The sequence below is a fragment of the Hyposmocoma kahamanoa genome, unplaced genomic scaffold, assembly GCF_003589595.1.
Source record: "Hyposmocoma kahamanoa isolate Upper Pololo Valley unplaced genomic scaffold, ASM358959v1 88, whole genome shotgun sequence".
Taxonomy (NCBI): Eukaryota; Metazoa; Arthropoda; class Insecta; order Lepidoptera; family Cosmopterigidae; genus Hyposmocoma; species Hyposmocoma kahamanoa.
The window spans coordinates 19539206-19560847 of NW_020654466.1; the positions used below are offsets into that span (position 1 = coordinate 19539206).

The window sequence follows — 21642 nt, forward strand, 5'->3', positions numbered from 1 at the left end:
TTAGTTTTTTAGAGGTTTAGTTCCACACACACAACATTCATAAACACTTATTCAAATCACCCACTCCTCACTCTATTATCCATTAATGTACTCCCTAACATAACTTTTAAGGCTCGTCTAACTGCACTAACATTACTAATCCATATCGCACCTAAGTTTAGTCTAAAATTTTTATTTTAATCTTTGTTCTTCTGGGTCCCAAATAACAGTATTCTATACTAGTTTGGGATGACCATAGTTCCTATTTGTGCACTTTTAAGCCAAGCTAATTAATATGATTGATGTGATTGATGCTAGCCCGCAGTGGTGGTAACAGTACTATCCACTAGTACAGGTTTATTCCTATTGTGGGGTCTGGAAGCTACCTGCTGGGCTGGCAATCAATCATCTAGTAATTAAGTACGTACTAAATTTCATTACACTAGCTGTAACTATTTCTCTCTGTAATGGCTATTAAATAAAGTTATTATTATTATTATTATTATTATTGTTCAAAATAATCACATGACAACATGGACTTGTATACAATTCGTCGATATTCCATTTTTTTCTGCAGTAGGTTTTAAACCATCTATATTCCTGATGAATTAGATGATTTTGAGATAGGCCGCGATTCTAGTAAGTCATATATGTATAACATATTCTAAACTTTTATAGATTTCTCACAGATGGCAAAATGTCATTAAAAACCATAAACAAAGGATCTACAATAAGCACATAGAAAAATTGGTAAGGTCTGTTGGCTCAGTTGGGAGAGCATTGTCACGGTGTGGTGAAGGCGCTGGTTCGTGTCCAGCAGGATCGAATGAATTTCTCTTTGTGTTCGACCTTCGTGTTAATAATTATAAAAAAACTAGTAGAGTAATTTCATATAAAATTATTGAATATCATGCTTACACATCGTGAGAATCAATAAACTGTATTAATACAATGTTACACAAGTACAATGTTTCATTCGACGCATATTTTGTAGAATATTCTTTTTCAGTTGTATTATGCTAATGTCTTTTACATTTTTCCTTAAGGTATCAAGTGACAGGTCGTGCCATTCAGAGCTTTATATCGCAAAGACCCGAGGTGCACTGCCACTGCGCCCGTCACCCTCAGACATAAAGTTGACAAGTAAAAAGTGCATGTAGTTTCACTAGCACCCTTATCATTGAAAACCGGAACGCTACAATGCTCACATTACTGTTTTATAGAAATAAGTATGGTGCCAGTGGTGGCACTTCCCTGGACGAATTCTTTCCTAAGAGCCGATATTAGCTCGAATTCAATTTCTTCACGTACTAATACGGTTCATTTTGGACCACGAAATTAAAGTTATTTGAAAATTGATACAAAAAAATCAATGGTATAAAGTACCTATTGAAAACAGCGGTGTTCTTGAAAAAATTTCGAGGAGTGTGCTTTTTTCTATCATGAAAATTTTAAGGAAACGTGTTTTCACACCGCAGAGTAACAAATGTATGTCCTCAATTTTACTATTTATTTATTTATTTTCTCCTAAGTTATTGATTCAATACCTTCAAGAGTCAACAAAAACCATTTGAGGTTGAATCGACTTTTAAAGAACTCTACGAACCCTAGCCGTAAATAAAAAAAAAAAAAATGTCGCCACTTCTTTCTTTTACTTTGTACAGAAATACGTAGGTTAAAATGCCACGTTGTGTTATACATACATAATTACAATTTGTAATGGTGCCAACGATATAGGTCCGTATTGTACGCAAAGCATTTACCGCACCCCACGTATTAAACAACTAGATATATAATTATCAAGTAATTTGAGACCCTATATGCTTCCGTGTAGGATCCTGTTTATATTAATAGCGGTACAGCCCTACGGGTGTGTTTAAAAAGTATTCTGAAGCTATTAAAAAAAACTGACACATTTTCTATACACAGCAATACCAAAGTTTTGCTACAATGTTTTTTCTTTTGGTAATTGTAGTTAGCTTTAGGCAGTTTTTTGTATGGTAAAATATGTACTGTGTACCATTTTACATTTAGAGCTGTTCGTCTAAAACTCGTTCATTCAATGGGTTACATTAATCTATAACAAAGACAGAGAAGTGGTGGAGAACTGCCTCCGTGACCGATCGGTTACCATGCTGGGCTGCCACGCAGAGGCCCCGAGTTCGATTCCCGGGCCAGGAGAAATATTTGTATAACCTACATTTATTTGTGTCGTGAGTTTGGGTGTAATTTGCGGTTGTCTTTGTGTGTGTCCATGACACCCGCGATACAGCGTCTCCTACTAGTGCTGTGAGTGTATGTGTTAAAAAATGGATGCTCCCTTTTGAAAGCTGAGTTTTAAAACGATCGTACAGCGGCTACTATTACAAAAATTTCAGACGCACGCGAGGTGTAGAACGTACCGGTCTTGTAAACAAAACCGGAGTTACCTCCGGTTTTGTTTTCTTTATGATATCAATTCTAATGAGATGAATAAATCTAGCACACGGTGGTAAGCGACACGCCATAACAATTGTAGTGCTATTCAGTGCTATCGCAAAGACACGAGGGGCAGTGCCATTGCGCCCGTCACCCTGAGACATAAGTTGACAAATCCCATGCGCTTGTAATTTTCAAAACAGGAACCGGAATGCAATAAGGGTGGCTTCAAATAAGACTGTGTCTTAGGTACCTACTTCACTAATTATTGTTACTGCAAAAGTGGCGCGCGCGTGTTATGACAGGGGCGCTGCGACTGCGCTTCCAGATCGATACCTCCACTATGCCAACTTTATTTTCCGATAATTTTCAGTTATTTTTGTAAACGGCCATTTACTGATATTGTGCTCCCTGAATAAATAAACACAAAATACAAATACAAAATTATTTATTTCTCCGCATATTAACCATAAGGTACTTAGATTAGTTCGTTACATATGATGGAGACTGGAGCCTAAATTAGGTCTAGCCTGTGCGTCTCCAGGCACCCACTCCGCGTGTAGTATAACACATCAAGTGGATAATGGAGAGACAAAAGAGACTACATTAAACATTATATTATATTAACCTTAGAGCCAAGTCCAAACTCATGGTACCACGATTTCGTTTAACCACGGTAAACGACCCTTTTATGGAGAACTCTATACGTTTTTACAATATGCTTCTGGAGCATACAGTTAGATAAATAAAGAAATAAAAACAGAATAAGTCCAAAAATATATATTAGTGTTCATTGAATGTACGAAAATGAATATACAGTATAGGCCTTCAAGTTTATGTGCCACTCCCCACGGTCCTGCGCTAGTCGCATCCAGGTTCGCTCCGCGACGCTTGCACTGTCGTCTGCCCGTCTTGCTGCTGGAGCTGGACGTCACTCACTTATCGCCCCACTCCATCTATCATTTTGTCTCCGTATCCGGCGCCATGTCCAGCTCCACTTTAGTTCCGTGATGCGATTCCTCACGTCTTTTACTTTTTAAACTTCGAATTTCGAATTTCGTGACAAGACGTGGGTTGCGGTTCCACACCTATTTTGTGGATATTCCCAGGATTCGCAGGAAGCATTTCGCTTCCATATTTATATGGCGAGCGATTAGGGAGTGGAATTCCCTGCCTGCGGACTTATTCCCCGAACGCTATAACTTAACCTTTTTCAGGGCGAGAGTGAATATGCATTATTTAGGTGTACATGCTACATAGTCGACCTTATAGTCACTTTCCATCAGGTGAGATGGAGGTCAAATGCGCACTTACAAACTAAAAAAAAAAATACTGTCGCGTCACCGACGAACCACTGTAGCGCTCCTATAAGCCAATTTAAAGGCGCCCTAACGCTCACTTAGCAACTTGGTGTTAGTGCTGTGGGATGCTACAGTCCCGATACAATACGATAGTTTTAGTAGCAGTAGAGCACCTTGTGAAAGCGTTCGTCCAGTGAAGTACTGCCACCTTACTTATTTTTGCCGCCAAACAGTAATGCGAGCATTACTGAGTTCTGGTTTGGAAGGGTTAATGGTGCTGGTGAAATTACAGGCACATGGGACTTGTCAACTTATGTCTCAGGGTGACAGACACAGTGGCAGTGCTCTTCAGAACTTTGCGATTTAAAGCTCTGCGTGGCACTGCGACTTGTGTGTCCCATCACTTGGAATAAAAAAAAAGTTGTGCACCGCACCTTACGAAGAGTGTCTAGAAGAAACAACAATAAGTGCTATTATGGCAGTATAAAATGTTACATAAGTTTTACATAGCTTAATAACCGTCCTCGTTTTCGTTTTTACTTATCACTTTCATCATTTTGACGATAATTCCCTATTTTTTGTGTCACATTATCAAATAAAATATTAAAACAACGAAGACTTTTAAGTCCCGCAATCGTTCCAATACAAGTAGAATATTTTATAATTCATATATTTCATACAATATTACTTCCACATTGTTATCACACGTACCGGAAATGCATTAAAATAAATATTTATATCTTAAGTCTATAGTCTATTGTTTGCAGTCTAATATTGTTATCGACTGAGTGTATAAATTGATCTACCCTCGTTTATAATTAGTACCTAGTACGGTAGGTGTGAATAGAATAGAACAAAAAGAATATTTAGGTAAGAACATTGACCTATTAGAAGGTAGGTTAGGTAAGAAGGTAAGGCTAGGTTTTTTGACGTCGTCGGATCCGCACTTAAAAGTATCCGAACGAAAAGAGCAAATCACAAAAAGGGTATCAATTTTGCGTCAGTCTTCGTTTGACCGACCAACAGCGCGCTTGACAATCGTGCCATTGCCGTACTGTATAATAAAAACTTGTAAAAATTACTCAAGTAAAATAGGATGGTGTAGCATATTTTCAAAAATTAGTAGATTGTGTTATCATATTTATCATTTAAAAGTGTTACTTTATACAGTAGTCATTAGTCACAGTCAAGAAGAAAGATTCTATAGAGTCGCTTTGAAATTGATCTTATTTATAAAATGATTTTTTATTAAATGTTAGAGCGAACAAAATATTGTTATTGGTAGGTCAATGATTATAATTCCTAATCATTCTTTTCATATCTGTGGAATGACAGTTCCGAGTTCTGAAGTCAATTTAGGCCAAATAACCGTCACTGTCTCAAATATCTTTTACGATACGAAAAAAAACGACGCCTTATTTGTATAGCCTAAACTCAATTCGGAATTTCGATTTCGAAAACATACTCGTACGACACGATAGTAAGTTTTATGAATTATCACCCCCATAAGTTTACCTATACGTTACTCGATAAATATTTGACCAGGTTATCTTTTATCGTAGCGCAGACCATAAATACTTTAATATCTGACAACGACCCAATGGTTACATGGCTTTAGATTAAACAAATATATTTACTATATTTTTTTCAAAATAGAAAGTTAGTGACTGATAAGCCACAACGAAGGTAAGGGTCTCGTATCTATTTGAAGATAACGAATTTTGATAAGAAAACAGAGTTTTATATTTAAAATATGTGTCCCTAGAGGACCATCTGACCAGTCCGGATATAAAACCTTGAGAGGCATAATCCAAGATTTATGATGAACATACCGCACCTTATAAACCGGGTTTTAAAATATACCTTGGTATAGAAGAATAGAGAACTCTTGCAGAATACAAAGTATAGAAAATGTCGGCAGCTCGCTATATCGGTAGCTAAAGCCGACAAACCGATTTTTCATATCGTGCGATCTATAAGTCGCAATAAAACTGCCAATTGAGTGCAATACAATGTAGGGAACCTATATCCAAATATTATCTTTTTGTATCTTTGTGACAAATTGTTTATTATGTGTGCCATCCACTTAATTTAATGGCTTTTTGCTACTACACAATTTTACAAACAGGCAAGGTACATTTTTTATAATACTTTGTATATGTATATTATATGCATAACTGCCTCCGTGGCTGTTAACGGTTGCCATGCTGGACTGCCACGCAGAGGTCCCAGGTTCGATTCCCGGGCCGGGAGAAATATTTGTATGGCCTACATTGATTTCTCTCGTGAGTTTGGGTGTAATTTGTGGTTATCTATGTGTGTGTCTATGGCACCCGCAACACACGGTTTCCCTAGTGCGTGGCTATGTTGAGTGTGTGCGTTATTATTATTATTATTATTTATATTTGTATTGGTGAAATTACAGGCACATGGGAGTTGTCAACTTATATTTCAGAGTGATGGGCGCAGTGTTAGTGCCTAAGATCTTTGCAACTTAATGCTCTGAGTGGCACTGCAACTGTAATGGATAGGCGTGTCGCTTACCACCAGGTACTCGACTTGTTCGTCACTTGATATTATATAAAAAAAATATATATCGTCTTGATTCTCGTCTCGATTTTAAATAAAATGATATTCTCAAAATCGTTTTACAGTTTTTAAACATACAATAGAGTTACCAATACCAGTGTTAATAAAGCAATTCAATTTAATCAACAAATGCATTGTACACCGTCGACGCCTGAGAATTTTTCTAAGTAAACATAAAAAGTGACCCGTGGACCTCCGGCGACAAACCAATATTTACTTTGAGCAACTAGATCGACCCTACGTGTCGGTCGCGCATCGCTGCGGACGCCGCTGGTTGCGTCGACAATGACGCAGGAAGCCGGCCCGTTTTATATCAGACTTCTTCTGTTTAGCTTCCGGGCTTGCTTCCTTCGGCGTTGAATGACGACGTCATCAAAACGGGAATGTGCTTTGTTTTGCATTTTACGGAAGAATCAATGTAGATTAACTATTTCAAAACAGTTGTTTTTCTGCACCTTCAGTTCCGTATATTTAACAGCTAGTTGTCGGTTTTCATTAAAAAAAGTGCCTTCGAAAGTTTGTGGAATTACATCTTTTTGTCACGGACAGTGGGTGTAATACAAAAACCGCACTCATCCCTAATTTGCCGCCTTTAGAGGTGGAATATTTTTTTCAAATTTGAATGGGACCATTAATGAAGTACTCCCTTACCACCAAAAAAAAAAAACATTGAAATCGTTTCACAAATGTTGGAATAATTGCGGAACATACACAAAAAAAATACAGCCGAATTGTGGACTACCTCCTTTTCAAAGTCGGTTAAAAAGGAATTCGTGTAATATGAAAAAAATCGGCAAATTATGAAGAGATTTACCCAATAAATCTTTCATAATATAAACTTATACCTTACTTTTACATTGCCACAAATCATCCCTTTCCAAGTTTTCCGTCGAATCGCTAAACTATATCATTATCCCGACCGGTCCCTGTGATTTCAATAATTCACGGGCTATCATTGCCCACATCCATTAACCTCCACTTTCTCAAGATTCCGAGAGCAGCCCTGTAATTACTCCGTTTATATTCGCCTTCGACCAAAGGGTTTGTTCAGGGCTTTAGGCAAACTAGGCAATTATCACATCGCCTTCGGAACCTTCGCGTTCCCACGACGGGGTAAAATTGTAAACTTACATACAACGTGTCGAACCTCGCGGCTATTTATACTCCTTTTGTTGCATTAGCCTCGCTGTAGGAAATTTATTGTGGTCACTCTTGTTACGAAGCCTTAGAGCGCATCCTTGTGATTGACTTTCTTCCTTTTTCGTACAACACTCGTTTACCTTCCACGAGGTTCTATACATTACCTTTATGGAAGCAATGGATGCAATGCTTAAGAAAGGTGGGCGGACGTTTTGAGTTACAAATATTGAGTACGAGTTTTGTTTGTTCGGGACGCTCGGGATCGCGTGAGAACCTTCGGAACTGCATGGGCGTGACATCGAATCTTTTAGTCATACCTTTTTTTATTGTGCCAGGCTAATGTTGAGTTGTGAGTATCGGTAATGGCTCCAGCATCGGCTCCGACGTGACCGTGACAATGCAAGTTTCGGTGATTGTAACTTATGCCCCTTCATTCTCTTCACACATGTTTCGGAGTATTGTTTCGATTATAACTCAGCGCTAAATTCCTAAAAGAATTCAATTGTTTGCCGAGAATGAGTTTCGAATGAAGCTTTACGACAGCATTGCAAATTTGTGGCGCTGATTTCATGCCAATTAGGAGGTTGCATTTGCATTTATGCGTTATTGTCGAAACGTGGCGTACATATGGTGAAACTTTGGGATTTCTTAGTCTTTTGTTAGCTTCAAGAATTGAAATGTTCCTCGAAAGATGTTGCAAATTATTGTTAATAGTACTGTAGCTGTGCATTTTTAAAGGGGCAGAAGTACCCAATGCGTTGCCGCATTACGTCCATTATTTGTCAGAAAATTTAGGCCAGCTTTTCTGCACTGTGTGACATTTTGGAGTTGAATCAGAGTGCGCCATTAAAAATACATTAAGTCCTGGACTACGGTCAATACAAACATAGTACGGTGAGTATTGCAATGAAATGGCGAGTTATATTACAAGCAGTCAGTTTTCAATTACGAGCGGAGATTGAACGCTTTCGCGGCATTGTTTGTCCATCGCGCCGGGGAGGCGGCTACTGAATACAAATTGTTTGTTCGCATTTGCATCAGAACTTGATGAGCTCGCCTAACAGTTAGTACGATATTTTAACTATCGCTTGCTCAAATAGTTTTAACCTCAGGCACTAGCCTTTTGAGCACCGGTGTCTGTGTAGGTAAACGGACTGATCTGGGGTCAGGACCTGACTGAATATGTGCGGATTTGCTTGCATAGATAATAGTGCTCTTCCCGTTTCTCCAGGTCGAGGAGAACAATACTTAAGTAGACAGATATGGGCCCGTTGAAATAGTTTCTTGACATACATACTTGAAACGCAGCGTAGGTAGAATGATCCGTAATGCCAAAAATACCCAGCTTCATTAGTTGCTTTTTGTGCCATGCAATTCAACTTTAGAAACGACGTAAATACATGTTGTGTTCAATAGTATTATTCTTCAATCACTTCACCGCCTACATGCTATAAAACAGTGCTTAGTTGTGATTATACAGAACTTTTTTATCTATTCTAATCTTTCATTCCTATTGCCTATTATCAATACCATTACAGTAATGAAAACAAAGTTAAGAAACACAAAACTTAATGATGACAGCAGATCTGGCTACAAAAAATAGTTAAAGAAATAAAAAAAAACATAAGAGGTGCGTGAGACGCAGCGGGAGCCGCGCCATTAAATTAAAGTAAACTGAGAAACGCTACTGGAATCGAAATAGTTTTATTTCCAGATCCCTTTCCGTAATGAAATTTACATATTTCATTCTTTATAACAATCCAATATACCTAATACGGGAATGCTGTTTTCAGAAGGCTACTGAATAAAACATTTATGGCATGTTTTTCCGCCGGTGCATATTTTTGATGTACAGGTCCCGAGTATGGAACCCACTGTGCATCTACATTTTTATTGTTATCCTATTTTTATTACCATTGTTATAAAGTCCAATAAAAGAAGAGAATAGTATTTCCTTCATAACTTTTTAAGTGTAGTTTGGTTAGTTTAGTTGCTATTTAACTACGTCGGGGTGATTAATAACTCTACTCCCTGAAAGTCGATTTTACGGCTTATTGAAGTGATGATACTTTTTTATTTGCTTCGTCACGCACTTTAGGATACTTAAAACCGACATATGCCTAGATAAGCGGTTTATGTGTAGTAAATTCTATTTTTAATCAAATTAAAAAAAGAGGAGGTTCTAAATTCGTTTGTTTTTTTTTTGTGTGTATGTTAACGTGATGACTCCGATATTTGTGAACCGATTTCAAGGATTCTTTTTTGTTAGAAAGGGAATACCTTAGTAGTGGTTCCATTGAAATCTAAAGAAAATATTCCACCTCGACTACCTTCCAAGGATGGCAAATTAGGGTGTTGGCGAAACCGGTTTATTGAATTTCATTCACTTTTCGTTAACCGATTTCAATAAAACTTGGCGCATAGATGTAATTCCAATGAAAATAAAACAGCGAATTCGGATATTTTACTTTTGAGGTCGTTTTTTTTAACAAAAAAGTCACACATTTATTTATTTATTTAACCAGGCTCTCACAACAATGAGTACATAATAATTATACAGGTATACATACACTATGGTTTTAAACTAAGTGTCCCATTACTTAAAGGCACAGCATGCAATAATAGAAATACAATAATATTTGGTTAGGAATGACGATACAAAAGTACAATCATTATAAACTTAAGTGTAAACTTATCACATCACTTTCTTACATACATATATACATATTCTTTCATATCACATGAGTTTCTTACATACATAATCATATACAATTCTTAAGGCTTAACATAGGCACACTAATATGCTTATGGCGTCTTTATAAGCTAACGACAATCGTTTGTGTTTAATGTACAACAATATCGTGTTCTTAGGTTTTCGCGATTGTTACATAAATATCTACTGGAAATGAAACAATTTTGTTTTTCGGATGTAATACAACGTTTCGGGCCCTGTACAGGTCCCATGGTCACCTGTAACGCTTATTTGTTCGACGTAACTTCATTTCATAAATAGGTGGAGAGAATGAATGATTTTTACCGTCGCATTTTTATGGACCTCACACACAATACGCTTATAGTTAAAAATACAATAAAACGTCGATGAGAAAATCGCTACCGTATTTCTCCATCTTCGATCGTCCATAGCAACCTCTCCAAAACTAATGAAAACCATTAACGGTCCACCAAAATAATAATTCAGTACATTTGGTGCCTTCCCACGAACGTTATTATCAAGAGCTTATTATAACCAACATTAAATTGCCGTCGGCGGTGATTTCAAGTACGTAGTGTATACGACAGAATACATGACTGTTAATGTCCACTAACCTGCAAAGTGTACTTGGTTGTGCACAGGTAATGTAGAAAGAGCTTCACTGCCTCTGGGCAGTTGTCTATTCCTCATCTTTTGTTGGGACAGGTGATTGATGGACTCTTATTGTTTGTGTCGCATTTATTTTGAAAAATGGATTGTTATGTTTGCGCCGAACCGATTGCGTGGCGTTATTTGGGCCGTATTTTTTCCCGCGAGCGCTTTATAATAGACAATTGATAATTGAATGAGGGGTTCGCGCATTGTTTTGCCCCACATTGTTATTAAAAGGTTATTAGTATTTCAATTTTGTTGTTTTTGTGTTATAACAAGATTATTAATGTTTGAAATTGAGTTCATACGAGCGTAGTAACCCCATTGGGTGACGTTGTTTGTTTTTAAAAACATTTTTGGTTATTATTTGACCAGTGAAAGTGGGAAAATATTCGCGTGCCTGTTATGCTTTTACTTGCACATGGCGTTCAAATTATTTTTTTTTGTAATCCCAAGTGAAGATCAAGTCGTGCACCTGGTGGTAAGCGACACGCCTGTTCATAACAGTCGCAGTGCCACTCAAAGGTTGAAAACGCAAAGAGATGAGACAAGTCCAATATGCCTGTAATTTCCTCATCACCTACCTACCCTTCGAAACCGGAATGGAGTACCTACTCATATTACTGCTTGGCAGCAGAAATAGGTAAGGTGACTTCCCTGGACGAACAAGGAGCTCTTTAGTAAAAATAATAGTAATAATAACGTAACGACGTGTAAACTCATAGTACCTCAAGAAACCCTGTATCGCGGGTGCCATGGAGACACACATGGACAATCACAAATTAAACCCAAACTCACGAGAGAAATAAATGTAGGCGATACAAATATTCCTCCCGGCCCGGGAATCGACACCTCTGCGTGGCAGTCCGGCATGGTAACCGTTCGGCCACCGAGGTAGACAAATGACTCTTCCGATCTTGTCTGTGACACCGCTCACGTAACGAACGTAAAATGGCAGATCTTCGCTCGACTGTTGGTGTTTTCACACGGGGCCTGCGGCATTGGCGTGGAATCTTCAACTTATTCGCATGTAGGACTTGCTTTGTATGCTATATATTATATGTATACGATTTAAATTCGGAAAAATAGTTTAATTTCCTAATGACCTTTTGTTACCGCAGCTGGCACCGCACACCACCGTATCTAGTTATGCTTTTGACGGCCTCCGTGATCGAGTCGCTTGCACACCATCTCTGAGGTCCCGGGTTCAATCCCCAGTCGGGTCAGTGTAGAAACTAACTTTTCTATGTTGTCTCGTATCTGGGTGTTTGTGGTACGTTGTTTCCGATTTCCATAACAAATAGTGCTTTAGCTACTTACTTCGGGATCTGAGCAACGTATGTATGAGTTGTTGTCTTATATTTACTCATTATTTATTTATTTTTCTTTAGCGCCCTTGTGTGTGTGAATATCTGTTTGAATTTTTTTGTTTTTGATTTTGTTTGTGTTATACGTTTGAATTTTTGATATTTTCTTTATATTTTTTCTTCTGTCTAAATATTTTTTTTCTTCAATTTTGTTTCTTTTTTCTTTTGTGGTATCATTTTGTCGTAGTACCTAATTAAATTAGTAATAGTAACAGACAAATAAATATATTTTCGTTCTTTCTAATTAAAAAGTGTGAATCTTTTTCTGGAAACAGTGCAGTAGCAAACTACTCACGTATATATAAAAGATTTAATTAACAAATAACAGACACCAACCGGTACCGTCTGCATCACAAGCCTTGTTTATCCATTTCAGTATTATCAATGGATCTTCACGGAGTGGCGCGTGCAGCGCCGAGCGGTGTCGCGCGCTAATGATCATGCTTTCAAAACCACGTGTAACGACCCCTTGATTAACTCACGCTCGCTGCATCTCAAAAGAATGCGCTTTACTGCCCTTTATGCTCATAAGTTTATAGTGGATTTTCGCCTTTGTTGTGCTTTTCCCCGCAAAAATGCACGCGACGCATTCTCTCTGAAACTGTTACCTTGATAAGTGTAGTAGAAAATAAATAAATAGTTGTATTAAAATTATGTATTTCGAGTGAAATCACGAAAAATAATATAGGACAACATACGATCTTATTCTACGTCAGATATAAAACGTCACAAAAAGAAATACTGAATTGTTTGTAGCCAGTTCGTTTATAATAAAAACTTCAACAGTAACATGGAAAAGATAATCTTTATAACCGACTCTAAAAAAAAGGAGTAGGTTCTCATTCCGACTGTAGTTATACTCGTATACTGTATATGTTTTTTTTATTGCATTAGTACCCTGTACTGAGATTACTGTGAAATACATTTGGAACGAAGGGGAAATTAAGGTCTACAAACCTACATGTTGTGATTGAAATTTTATTCAAGCTTGTACAACAGCAGCTGTAGATATCATCAACTTTCCTCGATTATAAATAGATTTATAATACATTGGAAATGAATCTATTTTTTTCGGATCTATATCGCGTACATTTGCTGATTGTCAGTAGTAGAGATGGGCAAGTGTCCGGGTTTCAAGAATCGATACTACCTTAGCTCGAATTGAAAAATTTTCTAACACTAGCTTTAATTCAGAATATATTTTTAAACAAACCAAATTGAAGCCATTTGAAAAAAGTATATCGTACACTATAATACAACATTACCTACCTACCAGATTCAACGGCTATGGTCCAATAAAGAATACTTATAGGAAATGAAATATGGTGAAATTACAGGCCCATGGGGCTTGTCAACTTATATCTCATATCTTTGCGATTTAAAGCTCTGAGTGGCTCTGCAACTGTTATGGACAGGCTTACTAGTCGTGTGCCTGGACTTGTTCGTCCCATCACTTTATATTACAGAAAACAAAAAAAAGGTTTAGCTTTTACGTTTTATTGTGGACCACGAGTGTTCTAGAGTGACGAAATAGGAATAAATGTTGTAACAAATGTACTTAAAGAAACAAAGTATATGAATCAGACAGCGAAAGTATTTCCGCGGTTTAACAGAGACGATTACCTTTTCATTGAAATATGCGGTAACTGTGACCGATTCGGATTCAGCCTAGCTGGAGACCACATGCGCTTTTATGTGGCCAGCCTTTGATCTTGTGAGAATGTATGTCAGCCCGCATTTATACTCTCCTTTGGTTTATATTAGGCTGATTGGGAAAATGCAGCGGTCTTTTATTTAGTACTGGATTGCGTGATATATTACACAACATTATGCAACCGTTACCTGCCAGATTCAACAGCGATAGTCCAATAAAGAATACTTATAGGAAACGAAATATGGTAGAAATTGCACCCACATGGGACTTGTCAACTTATGTCTCAGGTTAACGGGCGCCATCGAGTATATAACCAGCAATAGAGACTAAATAAGGGCCAGCATTCCTGGTAACTCATCAGTGATTCATTACTTATAAATATTAATTCTCGTTTGCACTGAAATATAGACAGCGCCAACAAATGACCTGTGTGTACGTCTCCGTATATTCCAAAAATATTCTGCATTTATTGTAATAAAGATAATATCTTTAACAATAGGGTGGTGTTCCATTCGGTGGTGTGTGAAAAACAGCAAAACATCTAATTACAAAACAAACGGAATCACATTTCATCGGTAATTAAATATTAAATATGTAATTTTGCATTTTTCGTCTATTATAACAAATCTCAAGATAACTGGTCGATTTGAAGTGAAACAATTGACGACTCCCATTGACGACACCCGTCAATTATTTCGAGTTCGGGCTGGCCAATCGGAGCGCAATTGTCACAGTAATGATATGGCAGAATAATTTTCAAACAAATTAAATGATATTTCGTCTCTATTTCTGGATAAAATGCTGGATGACTGGCGCAGTGGCAGTTTCGGGTCGTTTACAGGTCCTATAGTTGCGGATAAAAGTTGGTTGGTGGAAAAAATAGTTTCATTTCCTATGAATAACAATAGCGAAAACCTAAGAACTCGATGAGAATAATTATATGGGGGCTGTAAAGGTATCTAACTGGGTGACGAAATATCACAGGTTTCTTATAGATGGCGCTACGGCTAAAAGGTCGTAAAACCAAATACAAAGATACGACGCAAGCACATAGAAGAATTCGTGAGGTCCGCTGGTTCGTTCCGTGGCTTAGTTGGTATAGCGTCTGCCACGGTTTGCTAGAAGACGTCGGTTCGAATCCGGCCGGATCGAAGGAATTTTTCTGAGTATTCGATCTTTGTATTAATAATTGTAACAAACTACTGGAGTAATTTCACATAAAAATAATTGAATAAAATAAAAAATATACACAAGAAGGACTTTGAAAAAGACGTTTAGTACGTATACCGGTTTCAAAATTGCATAATAGTTGTTGATCAATCAAACATTGTTTAAGCTTAGGGCCCTTTAGTGAAAATGCATAGTGGCTCCAATTATGTGTCCGGAAGTGTATTTAAGATACAAAATAAAAAATGGTATTTTGACTTACAACAACTTACGTGGAAGGTATCGCTATACATAATTTGTTTAATGAAGTTAATTTATTATTTTTGTTAGTTTTATGCATTGACTTACAAATAAATGGACGACGACGGGTCCCAAGTCAATCTATTTAAACGTAGTGACATGTAAAGGAATATGAAAAAGCTAAAACGTTGAATTTAAATTGTAATGTCATCGCAGTACTGTTTAATTTTGCTTGCTTCGCTGTCAGTCGAACAAAGGAAGACTAAAGTGTGAATGACTCTGTATACGATTTGACGCCCTATAAGTTCGGACACTTTTTAGCGCGGACCCGACGTCCATATAATTGTAAGTCAATGGTTTTATGCGATAAAAGCACTTTTGACATGTAGATTTATTACAATCTAGGGTACGAATATGTTTTGTTTTGCAAATTTGCGTAATAAATTAGCCTAGGTGAAAGTTGCAAGATAATTTTGTTCCCCGAATGTATCATGCATTATAATTACACTAATATAACTACCTAAGTTCTAATTGGACCAACCCAGCGGTGGTTGGACTAGTTGTTTCCCCTAATTGAGTTATTAGGTTCCACAACTTGCTAAAAATATTAATCATATTGTAGCGGCATATATTACGTCTACTCGCCGCGAGACGGTCATTTTCTTCTGCGAGTTAAGGTAAGTCCATGGGCCGCGTAGGTATCTTTATACTACCGAGATAGCAATATATCTATCTCGCTCTTGCAAATGATGTACCTACGGATTGGTTGATTGCGTACTCAAAACTTAGAGACTATACTATTCTGCGCTTTTGGATTAGTATAAGTATAGTGACATTTGTCCACCCCAATCCCCTCGTGGTGGTTGCATCCAATTACGTTCCCCTCAGGGAACATCTCCAACGTGTACGTAGAATTCGTAGGCCCAGGAAAGTCCTCAAAGTCTTCAAAGATGTTGATCCTATCATTCTCGCCACGTTAAAGGTCAACCAGATCGCACCTCTCTCCCAAGCATCTCGTAACGAGCATCCTTGCCAGCACAGCCTCCCATTTTAGCGTGTACTAGCGTAGACTCACCCCTACAACACGCCCTTCTGGCGGAAGTCTCCAGTAGCGTTCTGAGCCGAGGTCCATACCTACTTGGGCGCCCGCTAGTTCAGGCCCGCTACTTTGTTTTAGTTTTGACGGGTTAAGAGCCTTCAGTTCGTTCATTCATCCGGTGGCGCAGTCAAAGCCTTCAGCGATCAACTGCAGTGCCTTGCAGAAAAAAAAAACAAATGCATTTTGGTTCTGGTACAAACTCTCAACATCAGCGTTGCACTGAAACATACCTACAGCTTTAGAATTACCAGTAAGAGCATCTAAATCGGCGTCCCGAAGCTCCTTAAAATTAAAAAATATATATATTATATATCCCTCCTTAATTTAATGAGGCACAAGTTATAGAGTTTAAAAATGACAGTAAGACAAAAACAATTACACAGTAAAAACAGAATGGGGACTACGCCCATGTGTTAAAAATGAACTTAGGCCTTTGCTCAGTAGGAGATTGAGAGCTGTTTAAAAACAAACGTTCATTTCTTTGTTCATCAGTCAATCTTATATGGCTAATTCAACTTTGGTTCACTCTTTGTACCCACTGACCACGCATTGAGCTATGTATTCTTTAGGAATGTATTGCACTATCAATAATAAAGTGACCAAAATGAAAAAAACAACATTTTTCAGATAATATTTAATTAACTATGGCAACATACGAATTGAAAAATAAAGCCAAATATATCTTTTATCATTATTTTTATTTGGTAATCGATAGTAAGGGTTATCAATAATAAATATTTAAATTGCGTAAATAATAATAGTTAAGTGTTTTTTTTTTCATTCTCTTTTTATCAACACCCAACATTTTATGTTATAGTATCTGTCCGTGTTTATTTATTATGCAATTATTAACACAAAGATCGAACACAAAGATTAATTCCTTCGACTTGACAGGACTTCAACCGGTGACTTCCAAACTGGTGGTCTTGGCTCTACCAACTAAGCTACAGATCGAGTTAACGGGTCTTACAAATTTCGTAGGGATTTGTATGGTTTTTTTTTTCGCTTTTATCGACGTAAACGATATTTTTATTTATTACTTAGTGTAGTAAATTTTAGGTGTCGGTATGCTCGAAGACGGTCGCTTTGTCAGTTTTAGGCAATTGGCATATTAAGCACGCAAGGTTTTTATTACATTTTGTTAGTTTCTCAAAAATTTTGCTTTTCGCACTCCGACATTTTGTTAATGATGGTGCGATTTGGCATAGATTATTACATTCATTTTTAAATTTCATTGTTTTAGATGCAATTCAGCGATTCATTGAGATGCCCACATATACCGAGGTCAACCCTGGCGAGGATGCCCTACTTAAGTGCAGGATATCTGACAAGAAGGGCGTCTGCTCCTGGCAGAAAGACAATAAGGTACGTTTTTCTCTGAGTCATTTAATTTTTTTTCTTGTTACTGGTTGTTTTGCTGCTAATACTTTGTATCAGAACAAATAGAAGCTGTTTAAACCCGAGCGCACGTTGCAAGAGTACACAATGTTATGATATCTCATAATATAACAAGAAAAAAGCAATATTAAGTAAGAAAAATTACTAAATTACTTATTAAGTAAAACTCTACTGTAGCACGAATCAGATAGATATATAAGTATTTATACAACATAATGAGATATGAGAGGTAAAAATATCGAAAATTTGATAAATTATTTCTTGTGTGTTTTATTATGAGAATGAAGTTACTTCGGCAAGACAAATGTTGATTAGTGAAAGATGTTTATTTTAAGACTACGTACGTACGTAATGAAGGAGTCCTACTTATATTAAATTCAAATTATCTTTATTTAACAGGAAATACATAGTATTTAAGATCGCGAAATAGTTTTTAAACACTAGAGCTCATTCGTAAGTCAGACTCCCCTGTGAAGAATGGATACGAAAGTATTAGCTCGCCTTTTTTAAATGCTAGACAATCACACATGGGTCTAAAACTAGGAAATTCCCTATACTATGCGTACTAATTTTATTGAATTGCCCTGGTAGCCTAATGGTGTACTAACCGCCTCTTAAGCTGAGTCTATGGGTTCGAATCCGGGATCGCAGCTCAGAAATTCTAGAAATTTATGTGCCAAATTTAATTTGAAATTTACCTTGAGCCTTTTGGTGATGTAAACTGCATGTCGAAGAAGGTTCACAATCCTCGGAAAACGTGTTAAGTCTCCAACCCGCATTGGACCAGCATGGCGGACCGTCGCCTAAACACTCGCCTGAAAGTGCCATTCAAAACTTTAAATCGCAAAGGTCTGAGGGGCACTGCCGCAGCGCCCGACACCCTGAGACGTAAGTTGACAAGTCCCATGTGTCTGTAATTTCACCAGCACCTGTACCCTTCAAAGCTGGAACGCAGTAATGCTCACATTACTGTTTGGCGGCAGAAATAGGTAAGGCGGCAGTACTACCCTGGAGAAAGCTGTACTGCAATTAAAATGCCATTCTTCCATAAGTATGAACTTTGTATTGTTTTAACCTTGTTTACCTTTTGGTTATAGACTAAAATAGGAATATTGTTTTTACCAAGAATATCTAATCTTTTCAATATCTTCAACTCTACTTTACTAAACCCTGATTGATTTGAAAGCTACTTAAATCCCTACTTAACATTCGTAGAGGGCTTTATCTGTTCGGTCAGTAAAGCCCAAATTGACAAGTCGTAAAGCAAATTGTCTTTTTTACTATAGTCTCTACCAAGTAATTAAGAAACGTTCTATTTAATGTAGTTTAAAACGTTTGTTACCTAATAAGTAGTGAGTTATACGTACGTATGTTAAGTATTGGGTATGGCGAAATTTCCATTAGACAGCCTGTGAGCATTAGGTGCTTTGAAATTGTGTGTGGTTAATTTTCTAAGTTATGCATGTTTTATTTTTGAACAGTGCATATGTATTAGGTAATGTATAATAATAATAAAGCCAGATAACCACACCTGTGTCAAATTAGTCCATTAAATTAAAGTCGTGGCGCTACTCAGACACCATATATAGAGATGCTTATCTTATCTATTTCTGCCGCCAAGCAGCAATGTGTTCCAGTTTTGAAGGGTGGGATGTATCAACTTATGTCTCAAGGTGTGGGCAGTGGCAGTGCCCCTCAGATCTTTGCGATTTAAAGCTCTGAGTGGCTCTACAACTATTATGGATAGGCGTGTCATTGACAACCACACCCACGACTTGTTCGTCCCGTCATTCAAAAGTCAAAAACCCTAGATCAGAAGTGAAATAGAAAAGTTTAATTTCTAAAGAATGCGGGACTTTCACACCCAGCACCGACAGTGTTCGCCACTAGGATATTGAAGTTGTGTGTTTTGGGACACTATTTTGTAAATAGTTTGTATTCTCATACCCTGACTGTCAAGTCAAGTTCAAAGAATCAGTTATCAACGCGTTCATTTTATATTGACGACCTCGTGGTATCTGACGATGTGAATATCCCGGGTTCGAGTCGCAAAAGCTAATTTCACAATTACAAAGTACACAAGAAATGGACTTTTCTAAATATTGGTTCTGGTCTGAGTGTTCTCGGTAGTGCCGCGTTAACTTCTTTGCATTAGTACTCCAAGTACAGGGTTTTCATAATTCACACTATTATTAGTAAGTAACATTTTAAAGACTTGTTCTCAAAGCAAAATCCTTATCAAAATCGGAAACATTGTGTAAATTTTTAACCTTTAAAGTTATCTTAACGACTACCTAATTTGGTTAACATGACTGTCACCTGTTTCTAGGTAAAATTACTCATCAGATAATGCTTTATACATGTATTGAGTCAAGCAATGTCCTGGTGTTATCTACCTTTTGTATTGTCATGGTCCAATACCTCTCATTCGTACATTACGGCACGTAGTGTCGGTTAAAATGTAACGCGAATTTTAATACGCTCCTTAATGCATGTAGAGGTATGTATAAAATACTTATTCCATTGTTCGACGCTTCTTTTGTTTATATTTAACGGCCCTCGTTCGAAGCTTCTAAACTCGAATCCGAAGTCTTCAATTTCCGCTACAAAACTCATCAAGGAGCCCACAAAATGTTTTCCCGTTGGTGTTCTGCAACTTTGTATATCTCACGAAACTCTGTACGGTTTTAACCGAAACAAGAATAAAACAAAAGTGAGAGCTAAGTGTTTTCAACGTGCCTGCTTTGTTACTAATGGATTTTCAAGGCACTTCTGTTTAGGCTTAGTAGCATCAGGAACTGCCTACATCGTCCCTTACTTTCTGCCGTAGAGATGTTTTTGTTTTTTGGTCTGGAAGGGTGTTAGTGAAACTACAGGCGCATGGGACTTGTGATTTTTTTCGTAGTATTAGAGGTCCCTGTTAGTCCAGGGAAGTAGCCATCTCACCTGTTTCTGCTGACAAGCCATAATAGAGCTTAACAGCGTTCCGGTTTTGCAGAGTAAGGCTGAATTTACAGGCACATGGGACTTGTCAACTTATGTCTCAGGGTGACGGACGCAGTGGCGGTGCCCCTCAGATCTTTCTGTTGCTTCTCAGTGGTACTGTATGGTGGACAGGCGTGTCACTTGTTTTCCCGTCACCTGGTATAATGAAAAAAAAATCTCAAGGTGGCAGAAAAAGTGGCAATCCCTTCAGGTCTTCGCGATTTAAAGCTCTGAGTTTCATTGCAACTGTTATGTGTAGGCGTGTTATTTACCACCAGGCGCCCGTTTTGTTTGTTCCATCATTTGACATCACAAAAAAAGGGATCGTCTATTGTCGCATTAAATGTATTTTTTATTTCTAAAAAATGATCCTGCTGTCCTCCACTCAGTCGTGTCGTGTCATATGTTATTAGTTAACCCTATAGTTATCCCGGTTATAATAATAACTGTTGAAATTCTCGGTGACAAAGACGAATATTTTGTAAAGAAATTCCTAAAGGACAAAACACGTGTTGTCAAAAGTTTCCAACTAAAACCAGTCGTATGTTCCCTTCAAACGCGATAGTAAGAAACGCTTTCGGCATACCGATTAGGCGAGCATTTAACATAGTATAACCGAGCTATCCTGGATGCCGCTATGAACAATCGTGGTCGGGACGCGAGATCTGAATCTTAACTAGACTTAGTCACGACTCTTTAAGTTAACTGCATTATAAAGCCTGCATCTAGTATTCCACGGCTTGGCGTTACTTCCAAATGGCTACGTGTATACGACTACACTCGCGTCTTAGTCCGTAATCACGCAAAGCCATGTTTTTTCATTCAACTTTTTAACATTTGGTTCATACTCTTTGTTGAAGGAAAATAAAATGATGAAAAAAACTTAACTTTGTTGTTTAACGTTATAATGTAATTTGTTTTCATTTTAACCTATCAAACAA

General features: G+C 37.5%; 1 protein-coding gene across 2 annotated transcripts in view; it reads left to right on the forward strand.

Moving 5' to 3' along the window:
* The window catches only part of LOC113235818 (irregular chiasm C-roughest protein), a 104706-nt gene that overhangs the window by 19223 nt on the left and 63841 nt on the right, over positions 1-21642 (forward strand). For both annotated transcript variants that reach the window (XM_026471726.1, XM_026471727.1), the window contains exon 2: positions 17562-17683. In XM_026471726.1, coding sequence (XP_026327511.1) covers positions 17562-17683 — 122 coding nt within the window. The remainder of the gene's footprint in view (positions 1-17561; positions 17684-21642) is intronic.